A 15,144-nucleotide genomic window follows, 5' to 3' on the forward strand; every position below is an offset into this window, starting at 1 on the left:
GCTCTGAAGACTGGTGGAGAGAGGGTGTCGTATTGTCATACTGATATTCTGTACAAACTGTGAAGTCCATTGAGACAAATGTAACATTTGTGATATTGGGCTATATAAATAAACATTGATTGATTGATTGATTGATGGAGGTCAATTTGTCTTAATATCGTATTTAGGAACGGGTTGATAATCGATGTGTAAATGTGTGATCTGTGTAAAACACCTTCCACTAATGGGATAAGGAAACATTTATTTGCATTTTGATGCAGACATTTTGCATATTGCACCTTTAGTTCATAAGGAGAGTTTGATTAAACCATCTGCAAAAAATGCATTTTATTTAAATTGAACATATAGAAAGGGAAAACATATGGTTGTGGACTGTGCATGCTCAAAGAGAGAACAAATAACACAACATTATAAGTTGTTTTGACGCATTTTGATGCAGAAATGTTGCATATTGCACGTTTTTAGTCTAATAACAGCAGATAACTTCAGTTTAATGAGTATTTTAGTGAAATGTAAAATCTACACAGTGATGTCAGAGTCCTGCAGATCCTCCACACTGTCTCTTTAACTCTGTGCACGAGGGGGGGGGGGGGCGTGCAGCTTTGTGAGGTTTTCCCTGTGCAGCAGCAGACTGAATGAAGTGTGAAGGCTGGAGAGGAAACGGTCAAGATGGCAGCTGAGTGGTGATGTTTGGGGGGCTTTATCTGCAGGATGAGGATCTTTTTGGGGGGGTTTTAGCTATAGCTTTAGCTGCATCTTCCCTTTTGTATACCCCGTGTTTCTCTGCCATGCACGGGAGCGCGCTGCAGGACGCTGTGCGGGAGCGCGCACTGGATTCCTCCGAGGACCCTTTAACGCACCGTTTCTGCGGAATTGCAATGCATGCTGGCCGGAGTGTGTGCTGTGTGTGCGGATAGAGACACACACACACACACACACACACACACACACACACACACACACACATGTGCTGGTCTGTCTGCAGCGTGCACAGTAAATAAAGCTGCAAACACACATTGATGAAGTGATTTTAACCCTTTGTGTCGACACACACACACACACACACACACACACACACACACACACAGCTGATATCATGTCCGAGGCTCGGAGCCCCGACCCCCCCCTGATCGTGGAAATCGATCCGGATTTCGAGCCCCAAAAGCGGCCGCGCTCGTGCACCTGGCCGCAGCCCCGTCCAGAGTCCGGAGACAAACCGGGCATTAGTGATGTCATCCCGGAGGAAGAGGGTGATGAGGATGATGAGGATGAAGATGATGGGGGGTCTGCTGTTGTGGTGAAGCCCCGCCGGGTTTTGAGCTCCGTGTCCCGGCCTGTGGAGGTGAATCTGCCCGCTGATGACGGGTCTCTTTCCCCGGCTTTAACGCCCCCTACAGCCGCCCTGAGGAAGGCTTCTTCCCGCAGGAACGCCTGGGGGAACTTCTCCTACGCGGATCTGATCTCTCAGGCCATAGAGAGCTCCCCGGAGAACAGGCTCACTTTGGCCCAGATCTACGACTGGATGGTGAGGTCCGTGCCGTACTTCAAGGACAAAGGAGACACGAACAGCTCCGCGGGATGGAAGGTGAGAGAGAGTCAAAATGTCCAAAATAAAGTCAAAATGTCCAAAAATAAACTCTGCAGGCTTGAAGGTGAGACAGAGGAGGCTGAGACCTGAACAGAGACCACCTGCTGGGTCCCTGTGGAGACACATTAGTGCACATAGAGGCAGGTAGATGGGGGAGGAAGGGGAGGCAAACACAGGTTATTATCAGACATCCACCGGAGAGGAGGGTCTATTATTAGGTTATTATAAGGTTTATTATAAGGTTTATTATAAGGTATATCTGGGTGTGCATATCCGCAGGGATATTAATGAGAAGAGGAAACATTGGGCAAAATAAAGCTCACATTTCAAGTCCAAATGTAGAGAAAGAAGCAAACATGTCAAAGTGGAAATGTGACAACGTCCAAATGTAGAGAATTTAAAATACAGAGAATAAAGTCGTAATGTTAAAAAGATGGTGAGACGCTCCTGAAACCACAGCAAAGACCCCCCTGGTCCCTGTGTGAGGACACATTAAGGCAGGTGGGGGAGGAAGGGGAGGCAAACAGGTTATTATCAGACCCCCCCCCTCCCCCCTGAGAGGAGGGTCTATTATCAGGTTCATTTGAAGGTGTGTTTGGGTGCAAACACTCAGCAGGGAATTGGGATATTAAAGGCCGCTGTGGGTGTGAGCTATTAGCTCAAATCTGGCGTAAATCATCTCTTCTCTTTTCTGAGATCAATGTATTTGTATTCACGGTCCTTGTTTACATAAATACATAAATCAAGTCGCGGTCAAAAGACGAGAGTGAGGCCGAAATGTCGAAGAACAAACCAGAAACGTTGAGAAGTCAGAAGGTCTTGAATTAAGTTGGGGTGTCCACAATAAAGCCCCAACGTCAAGAATCAACCCAACATATTGAGAAGTGGAAAATAAAGTCCAAATGTGTGTGAAGTGTAAACAGGAAGTAGATCTCAGTCTGCAGCTTCTGATTTTAAGGATTAGTTCGGGTTGGAAAACCAATTCATCCGTCCTGGAATCAAGTCTGATGAAAGCTCAGAGCTTTGCAGGGTTTAGATGGTGGGGGGGGGGGGGGGGGGGGGGGGGAATGAAAAGCTCTGGAAATATATAGTCTGTAATAATCCTGCAGGACTGGAGGGTGTGGGGGTGCAGGAAGACGTTTCCTGTGTTAATGGGGGGGAAACGTCTTCCCAGTGTCTCAAAGGTCTTGTTTTGTGAAAACCCCAAATATTCACTTTAATGTGATAAAAGTAGGACAAATATCCACGTTTGAGACATTAGAGACATTAGAGACATTAGAGACATTAGGGACATATTACACATTTAGGATTTGTGTTTAAAAGCTGAATTTGATGTTTTTTAGACCGTTATACAGAAATACAAATAAAAATGTCATTTTCCGTCCAGTCGAACTATATCTTTGGTAGTGCAGAGAATATTTGTATTTTTTTCAACATGAGAATAGAAGTAGTTTTTGGTTAAATGCTCAGAAATACAGATTTAGGTTTAGGTTTCTGTCCGGTGTGAACGCAGCATTAGGTTTCTCTCCGGTGTGAACGCAGCATTAGGTTTCTGTCCGGTGTGAACGCAGCATTAGGTTTCTGTCCGGTGTGAACGCAGCATTAGGTTTCTGTCCGGTGTGAACGCAGCATTAGGTTTCTGTCCGGTGTGAACGCAGCATTAGGTTGCTGTCCGGTGTGAACGCAGCATTAGGTTTCTGTCCGGTGTGAACGCAGCATTAGGTTTCTGTCCGGTGTGAACGCAGCATTAGGTTGCTGTCCGGTGTGAACGCAGCATTAGGTTTCTGTCCGGTGTGAACGCAGCATTAGGTTTCTGTCCGGTGTGAACGCAGCATTAGGTTGCTCTCCGGTGTGAACGCAGCATTAGGTTGCTCTCCGGTGTGAACGCAGCATTAGGTTGCTCTCCGGTGTGAACGCAGCATTAGGTTGCTCTCCGGTGTGAACGCAGCATTAGGTTTCTGTCCGGTGTGAACGCAGCATTAGGTTTCTGTCCGGTGTGAACGCAGCATTAGGTTTCTGTCCGGTGTGAACGCAGCATTAGGTTTCTGTCCGGTGTGAACGCAGCATTAGGTTGCTCTCCGGTGTGAACGCAGCATTAGGTTTCTGTCCGGTGTGAACGCAGCATTAGGTTTCTGTCCGGTGTGAACGCAGCATCAGGTTGCTCTCCGGTGTGAACGCAGCATTAGGTTTCTGTCCGGTGTGAACGCAGCATTAGGTTTCTGTCCGGTGTGAACGCAGCATTAGGTTTCTGTCCGGTGTGAACGCAGCATTAGGTTTCTGTCCGGTGTGAACGCAGCATTAGGTTGCTCTCCGGTGTGAACGTAGCATTAGGTTTCTGTCCGGTGTGAACGTTGCTGTCGGAAATGTCTCATGAAGCTGTTTGCTTTTTATCAAGCTTTCATTTGCAGATTTGTCTCTAAATGTGGGGGTTTGACTAAAAGATTTGTCAGAAAATATGTTGAAAACGTGCATCCCAGTGTCTCAAATGTGTTGTTTTGTCATTATAGAGTCAAAAATATTCACTTTAATATAAAATACATTGAGAAAATCACCATATTTGAGACATAGAGACATTTTGTTGTGAAACATTTCATGGTTTTAATGTTTTACACAATTTGGATTAGATATTTATTTACTTTTTTTTGGTGAAAATACAAATAAATATAGATTTTTCTCTCCAGCTGAAATACATGTTATGTAGTGCAGAGAATATTACTATATATAATAACGTGAGAAGAGAAAATTATAAGAAAGATAATAATTATATTTTGATAAATGCAGCAGCTCTCACACACACACACACACACACACACACACACACACACACACACACACACACACACACACACACACACACACACACACACACTGACCTACATTATATACAGTCAGCTGATTGATTCTGTTGCCTCGTGAACATAAAAAGGACAGAGTGGCACACAGCAAATGTCTGCAGAGAAAATAACAGATTTAAAAATGTATCAATTTGCAGAAATGTCTTTAAATTTAGTTTCCAGAACTTCGAATCTGCTTTATATCAAATTAAAGTGAATATCTTATGTTTTTTTTACTGACATTTGACCGGGGAGGGAGGGATTTTAGCCTCTGCAGCCCATTTACATGCACTGTATATAATGTTTTTAGTTTTCTTCTGTTCTGATTTTATGTAAAGCGTCTTGGAGCATTAGGAAAAGCGCTATAAAAATCCAATGTATTATTAATATCATGACTATAGAACACTCATTCATATCTGTGGTCCTTCTACAGTTTGATTAGTTTAATCTCTGACAGCTGGATTTAACTCAACTTAATTCAACTTTAAGAGCATTAAGATGGACCCGTCTTCTTCTGAAGCTGCAGATGTTTAGAAAAGTGCATGGACCAAGAAGAGAGCGCAATGGTCTACAGTTTTTAAAAACCCTCTAATTCTCTGTTTGTTGGGAGTGTCTTTTTCCTCAGATGTGTTTCTGCAAGACTCTGACCACATGCATCATGAGATTAGGATAATAATGGACATGTTGAGGGGAATCCTGCAGAAGATACAGAAAGTTGTTACAAGAAGAGCACAATGCATTATGGTCTACAGTTCACGATGCATTATGGTCTACAGTGCACGATGCATTATGGTCTACAGCAGTGGTTCTCAACTGGTGGGTCGCGGACCCGTTTTGAGTGGGTCGCAGACGTGTGGGTGAAGAAAAAAAAATGTCATTATTTTTTTTCTAACGCTGTGCATGCAGTGGGCGTTGGGCTGGAAGTACCGGAGACCATAAACGGTTTATAAAACTTCTGTCACGTAGCGATCATCTTCTCAATAAAACATCTTTGCTGATGTTTTTTCGAGTCTTCTGGCCAATCAGAATCAAGATGGTTGCCGGAAGTCCCCACGGAGAATAACTTTGCGGTAGAACTATTTTTTATACATCCATGGGTACAACTTCAGATAAAAATGAACACATGATGAAATATGACCCCCGGTTTGATGATTGACAGGTCACAGAGCAATGGGGGCTATCTACCCCTACCCACAATGCACACAGACTCTCTCCTCTTTGCTCTTCTCTCTGTGAGGAGCAGCAAGCTGTCAGAACTAAGTGAAAAACAAACAATGGCATAACATATTATTAATATGTCGGGTAGTAATAGATTTATTTATTTTCTTCAGAGGTTACCAGAATGCGTAGTTTATATGTTAGTATGTATACAAATCTCCTGGGGGAGAATCCCCCAAGACCCCCTGCTGGGGTGGGTTTTCAGCATGTGTTCCTTGGGGCTTAAGAGCACAGTGTAAAGAGGGCTGCATCCCTCCCATTCTATCTATCTATCTGATGCATTATGGTCTACATTTCTTCGATTGCAATGGTTTTAAAAACCCTAAAATTCTCAGTTTGTTGAATCAGAATCAGGATTATCGCCAGGTTCGTTCACACATACAAGGAATCTGCTTTGCTATCTGGTGGTGAGGACATACACAATCTAAAAAAACAAGTTGCAAAGTAGGTAACAAAATAAATATATAAGGATAATACAGTATTTACACCAAATTAAAATGTAACTATACAAATAACCTTAACAGCTAAAAAACAACGACAAAATATATTGCAACCCTGTCAGAAAGGACTGAAGGTTGCACTGATATAGATTATGTGGACAAAGGTCAAGGGTCACTGTTTTCTGAGGTTATCAGCAGGAGAGATTTCCTTTATCTGACCCTTTGAACCCTTTGAACCATTTGAAGGATTCTAAAGCGCCTGAGGAGGCGAGAAAGTATCCATATACTTGATTTTGTGTCTCAAAAGTATCTGGCAACCCTATCATTCTATTTCTTGAGACGCCCACATATTACATAGCGTTTCTGATCACAGACCCACAGACAGCTGCTTTGTTCAGGTTTAATGCACCTTTTACGTCTCATTCTTGTAGTTTATTGTATCTAATCTATAGGGTTGTCTTACTCCCCAAGTTACTCGTTGATATCTGGGAACATGTGGCCAAACAAAAGGCGTTTGGCGTTTGGACGATTGGAAAACCGTCATTGTTTTTGGAGGAAAACATCATTTTGATTCATCCTCAGTCGTTTTTTATTTAAAAAATGTCTTATCAGTCACTGCCCTTGTTTGTTTATGTATTGATGTATAATTATATATAATCATCAGCTTTATTGCAAGGAATACAACTCTGTTAATAATGTCCGCCCTTCTTATTCTGTTAGTCGACTCGTTGGTGCTTTTTGTTTTTGTTAAATAAGACTTTTTTTGTAGTCGGATCAGAATCAGACTTCCTCTGTTAGTCCCACTGAACGGACATTAACATATTTACAGCAAAGAGACACTACTGATGGAGACAGAATAAAAACAGTATTTAGTTAAAGGTCTCCTATCATGCAAAAGTCACTTTTTGATGTCTTCTCTTCATCACCATGTGTCCCCGGTGTGTCGGGGAACTCACGCAGCGTCAGAAAATAAAACCCTCTCTCTTTTCCTCCGTACCCAAATCTCTAAAAACGGGGGAACAACGGAGCTGATCCAGATTTGCGTCCGATATGACGTAATATCTGAAATGTGGACCCACGGCCCTATCAGAAACGTTGCTATCAGAAACAATGCCCGACTGTTTTGGACGTAATATGGTCGGTGTTTACATTAGCATCGCTAACACTCAGAGCTAACCTGTACTGGAGAGCATGTGTGTGAAGAAGCAGGAAATAAAAAGGAACTCACCTTGTGGTATAACCGGCAAGAGAGAAAGCCTTTGAGCTCCATACTGTTTCAGAGAGAATCCTTGATAATCCATGATATGGCGTTTCATCACGGCAGCATTTAGTTTAGACAGTAGCTGCCGGGTCCTGCATGAGCTCAGACCCCCCCCCCCTTAAAGCTTTATACCCCAAATCAGCACTTTAGAAACAGGAAGTGAAATAGAGGGATATGAGGCATGGCTAGAATGGGTGATCTGTTTGGTATTTGGAGCAAAACACTTCATAGACATGTTTTTTATATAATTCTATATATCTGAGACCTATGTTATTGCCTAAAGATAGCATGATAGGTGACCTTTAGTTAAGTATGAGCACACATATTCAGCATTTAAATACAATAATTATATAATATTATAAAGTAAAACAAGTAGAACGTATTGAAGTAGCTGCAGAATGACGGTAGTAAATAATATATTTCCTAGTATAAAGTATATCTTGCAGAGTTGTATTAGTGCAAAACGAATAAGCAGCCAGTAGTCAAATGTAAACATAGTTAGTTAATTAGTTAGTTCGTGTTCTGAGATTTAGCATGATCCTTTGAGGAGGATCTCTGATTTAGAGGTCTGTGGATTCAATCAAATGATCCCTTAATAGAGAAGTATAGAAAGTTCCTTAGTATCTTATCTTATCCCTAATTTAACGGCTGTCCTTTGTTGTTGTTGTTGTTGTTGTTGTTGTTGTTGCAGAACTCGATCCGGCACAACCTGTCTCTGCACAGCCGCTTCCTGAAGCTTCAGAACGAGGGAACGGGGAAGAGTTCGTGGTGGATCCTGAACCCCGAGGAGGGCAAAGGGAAAGCTCCTCGACGACGAGCCGTATCCATGGACAACAGCAAGAACATCAGAGGAGCGAGAGGACGAGCCGCGAAGAAGAAGAAGGCGTCGCTTCAGAACCAGAACCATCCGAACCAGGTTTATTACCAGGTATGTCGTGGCGTTTTAATACCATACCTTTAATCTCCACTTTCCTCTATCGGGGTTGTAGGTTATGACGCACCTCTCTTTGGCCACGTTTACACAGAGACGAAACGGAGACGAAAACGAACCTTAGTTAATATCAAAAAAGTCTTCCGTCCACACGGTATCGGCTCAAGAAACGTGTCCGTCCACACGAGACCCCTCGACCCGCTGGAGACACTGTAGTACATATGCCGGGCCTCTAAGTGGCGCTGTACTCCCGCCACAAAATACACCAAAAGCAGCGAATAAGACCTCCCGAGCATGGTTGCCATGGTTGCCTGGTTGCCCTTCTGGTTATTCTCCGCGGTGGATTCAGCAACATGTAGTTCATGTAGTTCTCCAGGTCCACTTGTTGCTGATGGTTGTGGTAGAGGAGCTGTAGATGTTGCACTAACATCTGTAGCATGGTCAGTAGCGCCTGGAGCACGAACGCAACCCTGTGATCCGCCATTGTTGTTGTTGTTGTTGGCGAAACACATCAGCAATGACGCGGGTGATGCGGGGGTGAGCAGCAGAGGTGGGGAGAGGCGGGGCTATGGCGTCATCGTTATCAGGAAATTATCGTATAGGACGTACACACAGAGCCGTTTGGCCCCCCAGAGCGTTTCGTCCGCAGATCTACCCACCTTGGGACCCGTTATCGTTATCCGCGTTTCCGTTACGGCCTCGTGTGGCCGAACCGTCTATACGATAGAGAACTGTAGCGGATACGACCCGTTTCGTCTCCGTGTGGACGTGGCCTTTGTTTCCAAACTAACTTTGCGGAGGTCGTTGTACACTGGAACAAATGCTGCTCCAAAAACAAGTTAAACTATAATGAAAACAAGGTGTTTCCACTTGAAATGAGTCCAAAGATCTGCCAATAGAACAAGAGAACATCAGCTTGGTGAGATGTCTAGAACTAAGAAGGGATATTTAGATAAATCACATCTTGATATCAGCAGGAGAACTCATTTTGAGCTATATTTCACCAGAATCAGGAAATGTGTGTGCCGCAAATGCTCAAAGGTTTTCTGTGTTCTGATGTTAGTTGGTGATTTTCTAATAAATATGTAGAAAAAGACGTGTTTCATCTGAGATACAACTCAAAGTGAGATGTTTTGACTTAACAAGATGATGCATTGTCTAAAAACAAGAGCCTGTATCTCACTGCAGTGATACTCCTGAAGTTATCATGTCTTATATCAGGTATATCAGTACTTTATTGATCCCAATTTGGGACATGTTTGCGTTGCAGCATAGAAATAAATAATTCAAAATATTTCTAAAATAGCATTAAAAAGTTAAGTTAAGTAAAAAAATACACACAAACTGTAAGATTGGCAATAAAGTGAATGGACTTTGACAGATCTTGTGCACATTGCGTGCCTTCAGGTGTCTCTACAGGAAGTTGGATCAGAGAGTAACTTCCTCTCGAAGTGGACAGGAAGTCCCGCCTCCCGAAGCAGCGAAGAACTCGACGCTTGGACCGATTTCCGCTCTCGAACAAACTCAAACGCCTCAACGCTCAGCGGACGTTTGTCGCCAATTCTCGCCAACGTGGAGCTAGACGAGGGTTTGGAGGAGGGTACGAACTCTCCTCTGTCCCCCATGTTGTTCTCCTCCTCCTCCAGCAGCGTCTCTCCCTCCACCCTCTCAGAACTTAACCTGAACGACATGGTGTCAGAAAACCTGCTGGACAACGTGGCGGCGCGGCAGCCAAACGAGGAAGAAGAGGGTGATTCGTGCTCAGTTTTCAGCTTCAGCGGCGCAGAAAGTAGTCCCTCCGCCCTCGGCCTCTTCACGCCTCCGTGCATCGCCCTGAGGACGGCGCCCATGCAGACGATCCAGGAGAACAAACAGACCTGGTTCTCTTCGGTCTGCAACGCTCAGACTCTTTATACTCTGGTAGGAAAGACTTATGAGATAAGATAAGTTAAGATAAGTTAAGATAAGATAAGATAAGATAATGCCTTTTCATAAGATATATTGTGAATGTGGAAAATAGAGTGATTTATTGACACTTTCTTGTTGTTGTTTCAGGACCTTCAGAGCCACGACCTCCTGACTCAGTCCGACCCTCTGATGTCTCAGGTCGGAGCCGCTGCCATCGCGCTGCAGAATTCACGCCGAAACGCCACGATTCTGCACAAAAAAGACCCCGAGGAAAACGACGCCAAACCGGTCCCGAAGTCTCCCGTTAAGCTGACCTCCGACCTGGACCTGGACGTGTTTAACGGAGGGTTGGAGTGCGATTTGGACGCTATTATCCGCAACGAGCTGATGGACGCCGACTGTCTGGACCTCAGCTTCGACTCGCGCCTCGCCGCCGTTAGTTAGTGTTCTGAGGGACGAAGAAACTCTCCATAAAACTTCCCAAAAAACCTCTGATAAACACAAGATTTAAAGGTCCCCTATCATCCTCTTCTTCATCAGTATATCACAGGTCTCAGATATATACAGAGCCTGTCTCTGATTGGCTGAAACACCAAACAGATCATTGCAGCATTACCCATAATCCCCTCTGTTTCAGCCCTGTTTCCAAAGTGCTGATTCTCTGTCTGTTACTTCAGATGAAAATAAGGAGCCCCTCCCCACGCCCCTCTGAGAGAGATTTGGTTACAAAGAACACAATGGTGCTCTAGGAGGAGATTCAGGTGATAAGGTGGGGGGGAGGGGGGGGGGTTACCTTGGTTGCTGATTGGCTAATGGTTACACAAGACAAAACATCGTTATGACATCATAAAGTGGCCAAAATCTGATCAGCTCATTTTCAGACAGGTTTTTATAGAAATGGATCAAAAAGAGAGAGAATCTTTGTTCCTGAAACTTTCAGAGTCTCTTTCCACAGAGGGGACACATGTTGATGAAGAAGAGACATGAAGAAGAGGGGACACATGTTGATGTAGAAGAGACATGAAGAAGAGGGGACACATGTTGATGAAGAAGAGACATGAAGAAGAGGGGACACATGTTGATGTGAAGAAGAATGTAGAAGAGACATGAAGCAGAGGGGACACATGTTGATGTAGAAGAGACATGAAGAAGAGGGGACACATGTTGATGAAGAAGAGACATGAAGAAGAGGGGACACATGTTGATGTAGAAGAGACATGAAGAAGAGGGGACACATGTTGATGAAGAAGAGACATGAAGAAGAGGGGACACATGTTGATGAAGAAGAGACATGAAGAAGAGGGGGACACATGTTGATGAAGAAGAGACATGAAGAAGAGGGGACACATGTTGATGTAGAAGAGACATGAAGAAGAGGGGACACATGTTGATGTAGAAGAGACATGAAGAAGAGGGGACACATGTTGATGTAGAAGAGACATGAAGAAGAGGGGACACATGTTGATGAAGAAGAGACATGAAGAAGAGGGACACATGTTGATGTAGAAGAGACATGAAGAAGAGGGGACACATGTTGATGAAGAAGAGACATGAAGAAGAGGGGGACACATGTTGATGTAGAAGAGACATGAAGAAGAGGGGACACATGTTGATGAAGAAGAGACATGAAGAAGAGGGGACACATGTTGATGTAGAAGAGACATGAAGAAGAGGGGACACATGCTGATGTAGAAGAGACATGAAGAAGAGGGGACACATGTTGATGTAGAAGAGACATGAAGAAGAGGGGACACATGTTGATGAAGAAGAGACATGAAGAAGAGGGGACACATGTTGATGTAGAAGAGACATGAAGAAGAGGGGACACATGCTGATGTAGAAGAGACATGAAGAAGAGGGGACACATGTTGATGAAGAAGAGACATGAAGAAGAGGGGACACATGTTGATGTAGAAGAGACATGAAGAAGAGGGGACACATGTTGATGTAGAAGAGACATGAAGAAGAGGGGACACATGTTGATGTAGAAGAGACATGAAGAAGAGGGGACACATGTTGATAAAGAAGAGACATGAGGAAGAGGATTGACACCCTAACCCTACAGATGTACAGTTCTGTGGATTCAGTCAAATAATAGAGAGGTATAAAAGTTCTCTAGTGAAGTAAATAAAGTAAATCTTATCTCTAACGGACCCACAGCTGATTGGTTAGCTAGATGCTGCCTTCAGGGTCCAACACGGAAGAACGACATCTCTCCTGAGGGAGGAACAGTGTATTCACGTAGTATTACTTCTGTTATTCTCGATGTGACGCTTCAGTTTGTTCTGTTTTTAAGGACGCTTCAGAAACAGACTTTTTGTTCAAAGCATCAACTCGTGTTAGTCTCAGGGAAAACACTCTTTTATTCCTGAAAAAAACATTTAGCCAAAGCAGCCATCGGTTTACAGAGAACTTCATTAACGTGGACGATACTTGACGAGCTTTTTTTATTCAATTAACGGACTGAAAGTGTTCATTGTAAGCTTGTTCTTTTCCCCCATTGATGCAGCGAGGCACCAAATATCAGTGTGCAGAGTTAACGTGTTTAAAACAACATGTGTGTGGTTTCTCTGCATGTTTCTCTTTCCCTGAGGTTTGAGGAGCGTCACTGATGGGATGATGATGATGATGATGGTGTTTCTGCTGCAGACCCTCTTCACCATCGTCCCCTTCTTCCACTTTCTGCAATATTTCATCACCAAAATAAGGATATATAGAAACAGGATTTAGCTGTTACTTTAAAAGTTAGATTTGTGTTAAGAGGAGAAACTACAGGTGAATATATTACAGGTGCAATCGCTCTACAAACTCTTTGGGAACCATGCACTCTAGAAAACTCTAGATCTCGCCCAGTATCTGTGTCTGATATCTGGTCAGAACATGTCTCTCCTCCTGATATGAGACATGATAACTTCAGGAGTATCACTGCAGTGAGACATAGGCTCTGGTTTTTAGACAATGCTTCATCTTGTTGAGTCAAAACATCTCACTTTGAGTTGTATCTCAGATGAAACACATCTTTTTCTACATATTTATTAGAAAGTCACCAACTAACATCAGAACACAGAAACCTTTGAGGATTATTCTGTAACACAGCATTTCCTGATTCTGGTGAAATATAGTTCAAAATGAGTTCTCCTGCTAATAACAAGATGTGATTTATCTAAATATCCCTTCTTAGTTTTAGAAATCTCACCAAGCTGATGTTCTCTTGTTCTATTGGCAGATCTTTGGACTCATTTCAAGTGGAAACAGCTGGTTTTCATTATAGTTTAACTTGTTTTTGGAGCAGCATTTGTTCCAGTGCAGATATAAAAACAGATCAAAACACATCTTCAGCAACTTGAAACTTCCCCTCTTCATTACTGACATTAACACAATGATCTTTTACATTACAAGATGTCTGACAGATGATGTTTACATATGCTAATGAGGCGTTATGTCATGCTAACTTTTGGTGAGTTTAGGAGAAATCTGCAGACACAGACGGACACAGATAGTGACATAAACTCCTGGATGTGAGTTATTCCCACTACTCTGAAAGAAGACATGAATATAATCTCTTTATATTTCCTCCTGCAGTCTTTCCTCGGTGCTTTAACAGACAATAGATATAGGGAGGCTGTGGCTCAGTGGGTTAGTGTGCTAGTTAGTGAGCTGATCTTCGAATCAGAGGATAGCAAGTTCGAGCCCCACTGCAGTCAGCATGTCGTTGTGTCCCTGAGACACTTCACCCCAAAGTGCTCCTGTGGGGATTGTCCTCAGTACTGGATAAAAGCGTCTTACAAGTGTCATGTGATGTGATGTAATGTCATGTGATGTAATGTAGCTTTCAGTCCTCCAACAGGTGCTGGGTGAGGAGGTCACGTTTGCCGTTAGAGAAATAAAGGAAACACCCACCGTATTTTAAATATCGCCAAAATATGTCTGCGTTTAGGAAGATTTACAAAGAATAGATTGAAAGGGATTCTGTGGGACGAGCTCTTTGTGTTTACATCAATCAGCTGTTACTGTCCATCCTCACCGAGTTTTGTTTGTTTACTTTACCACATGATCGTATTCCCACATTTCCATCGCCTCAATCTGGTCTCCATGGAAACGAAGGTGTTAAATCCTGATGAATGAACTCTCGGGTGTTTCCTTGCAGAACACGTTCTCTCGTCCTCAGTGAACGGAGCATCAGAAGACGAAGAACAGTGTTCATGACTTCAGAATAATTTCTAATTGAATAAAGTCTCATTTACATACGTACTATTTAAATACGTAATGCATTCAGTATCATGCAGATCTGCTGTAAACTAACGTAGCAATAATCTCTGCAACTCCTCCAATCAATCGATGCATAAAAGGGTCCTCTTTGTCCCCAGATCTAAACAAACGGACCATCTGTCTGCTGTAACTTGTTCTTCATTGAAATGCAACTTGTGATCAGCCCTAATGTGCAGAAATGATATTAATTGTATATATTTTACACAAAGCTATTATAATAAATGCATAACATACTGAATGGATTGTTTCAGGGATCGCTTTGTACAGTCTCTATGTATTTGTGTAAAAAGAATGAACTCTAGGGATGGTTTTCACGAGGTGTAGTCTGTGGACACATTCTCACAGAGAGAGAAAGGAAGTCATGACTTTTCTTCAAATACATTCTGTTACCTGTCCCTCTGTATCAGATCTGGTGCATGTAAATAAATAAATACACTTTAAAGAACGTGTGTGTGTGTGAGTGTGTTTTATTTTTCTTTCTGCAGAAGATAATAATGCAGGCTGCAGGGGGAGCTCTGCTATTGGCTAATCACCTCCTGCTGACAGCCAATCACACGCTGTATCCGGGAGGAGCATGTCATGTTTCAATAGCGTGCGTCATTAAAGGAACATTTCACCACCAAGTCAACAACGCATTTCTTCTTTCCCCTGCGTTTTAAAAATGTATTTAAAGATAATAAAATGAGACATGAAGC

The 15,144-nt window shown here is 43.0% G+C and overlaps 1 protein-coding gene across 1 annotated transcript; it reads left to right on the plus strand.

The window, feature by feature from the left end:
- Positions 1-982: 982 nt before the first annotated feature.
- Positions 983-10,769, plus strand: foxo3a (forkhead box O3A). Its single transcript, XM_034149001.1, has 4 exons — positions 983-1,585; positions 8,033-8,246; positions 9,690-10,192; positions 10,328-10,769. The coding sequence occupies exons 1-4, from the start codon at positions 1,097-1,099 to the stop codon at positions 10,622-10,624; spliced, it is 1,503 nt and encodes a 500-aa protein (XP_034004892.1). The 5' UTR covers positions 983-1,096; the 3' UTR covers positions 10,625-10,769.
- The last annotated feature ends 4,375 nt before the right edge of the window (positions 10,770-15,144 follow it).

The sequence above is a fragment of the Trematomus bernacchii genome, unplaced genomic scaffold, assembly GCF_902827165.1.
Source record: "Trematomus bernacchii unplaced genomic scaffold, fTreBer1.1, whole genome shotgun sequence".
Taxonomy (NCBI): Eukaryota; Metazoa; Chordata; class Actinopteri; order Perciformes; family Nototheniidae; genus Trematomus; species Trematomus bernacchii.

Excerpts from the sequence above, each read along its gene's own strand:
- foxo3a (XM_034149001.1), top strand. The coding sequence starts at position 1,097 with ATGTCCGAGGCTCGGAGCCCCGACCCCCCCCTGATCGTGGAAATCGAT. Across the intron at positions 1,586-8,032 it reads ACAGCTCCGCGGGATGGAAG|AACTCGATCCGGCACAACCT; the intron begins GTGAGAGAGAGT and ends TTGTTGTTGCAG. Across the intron at positions 10,193-10,327 it reads CTCAGACTCTTTATACTCTG|GACCTTCAGAGCCACGACCT; the intron begins GTAGGAAAGACT and ends TTGTTGTTTCAG.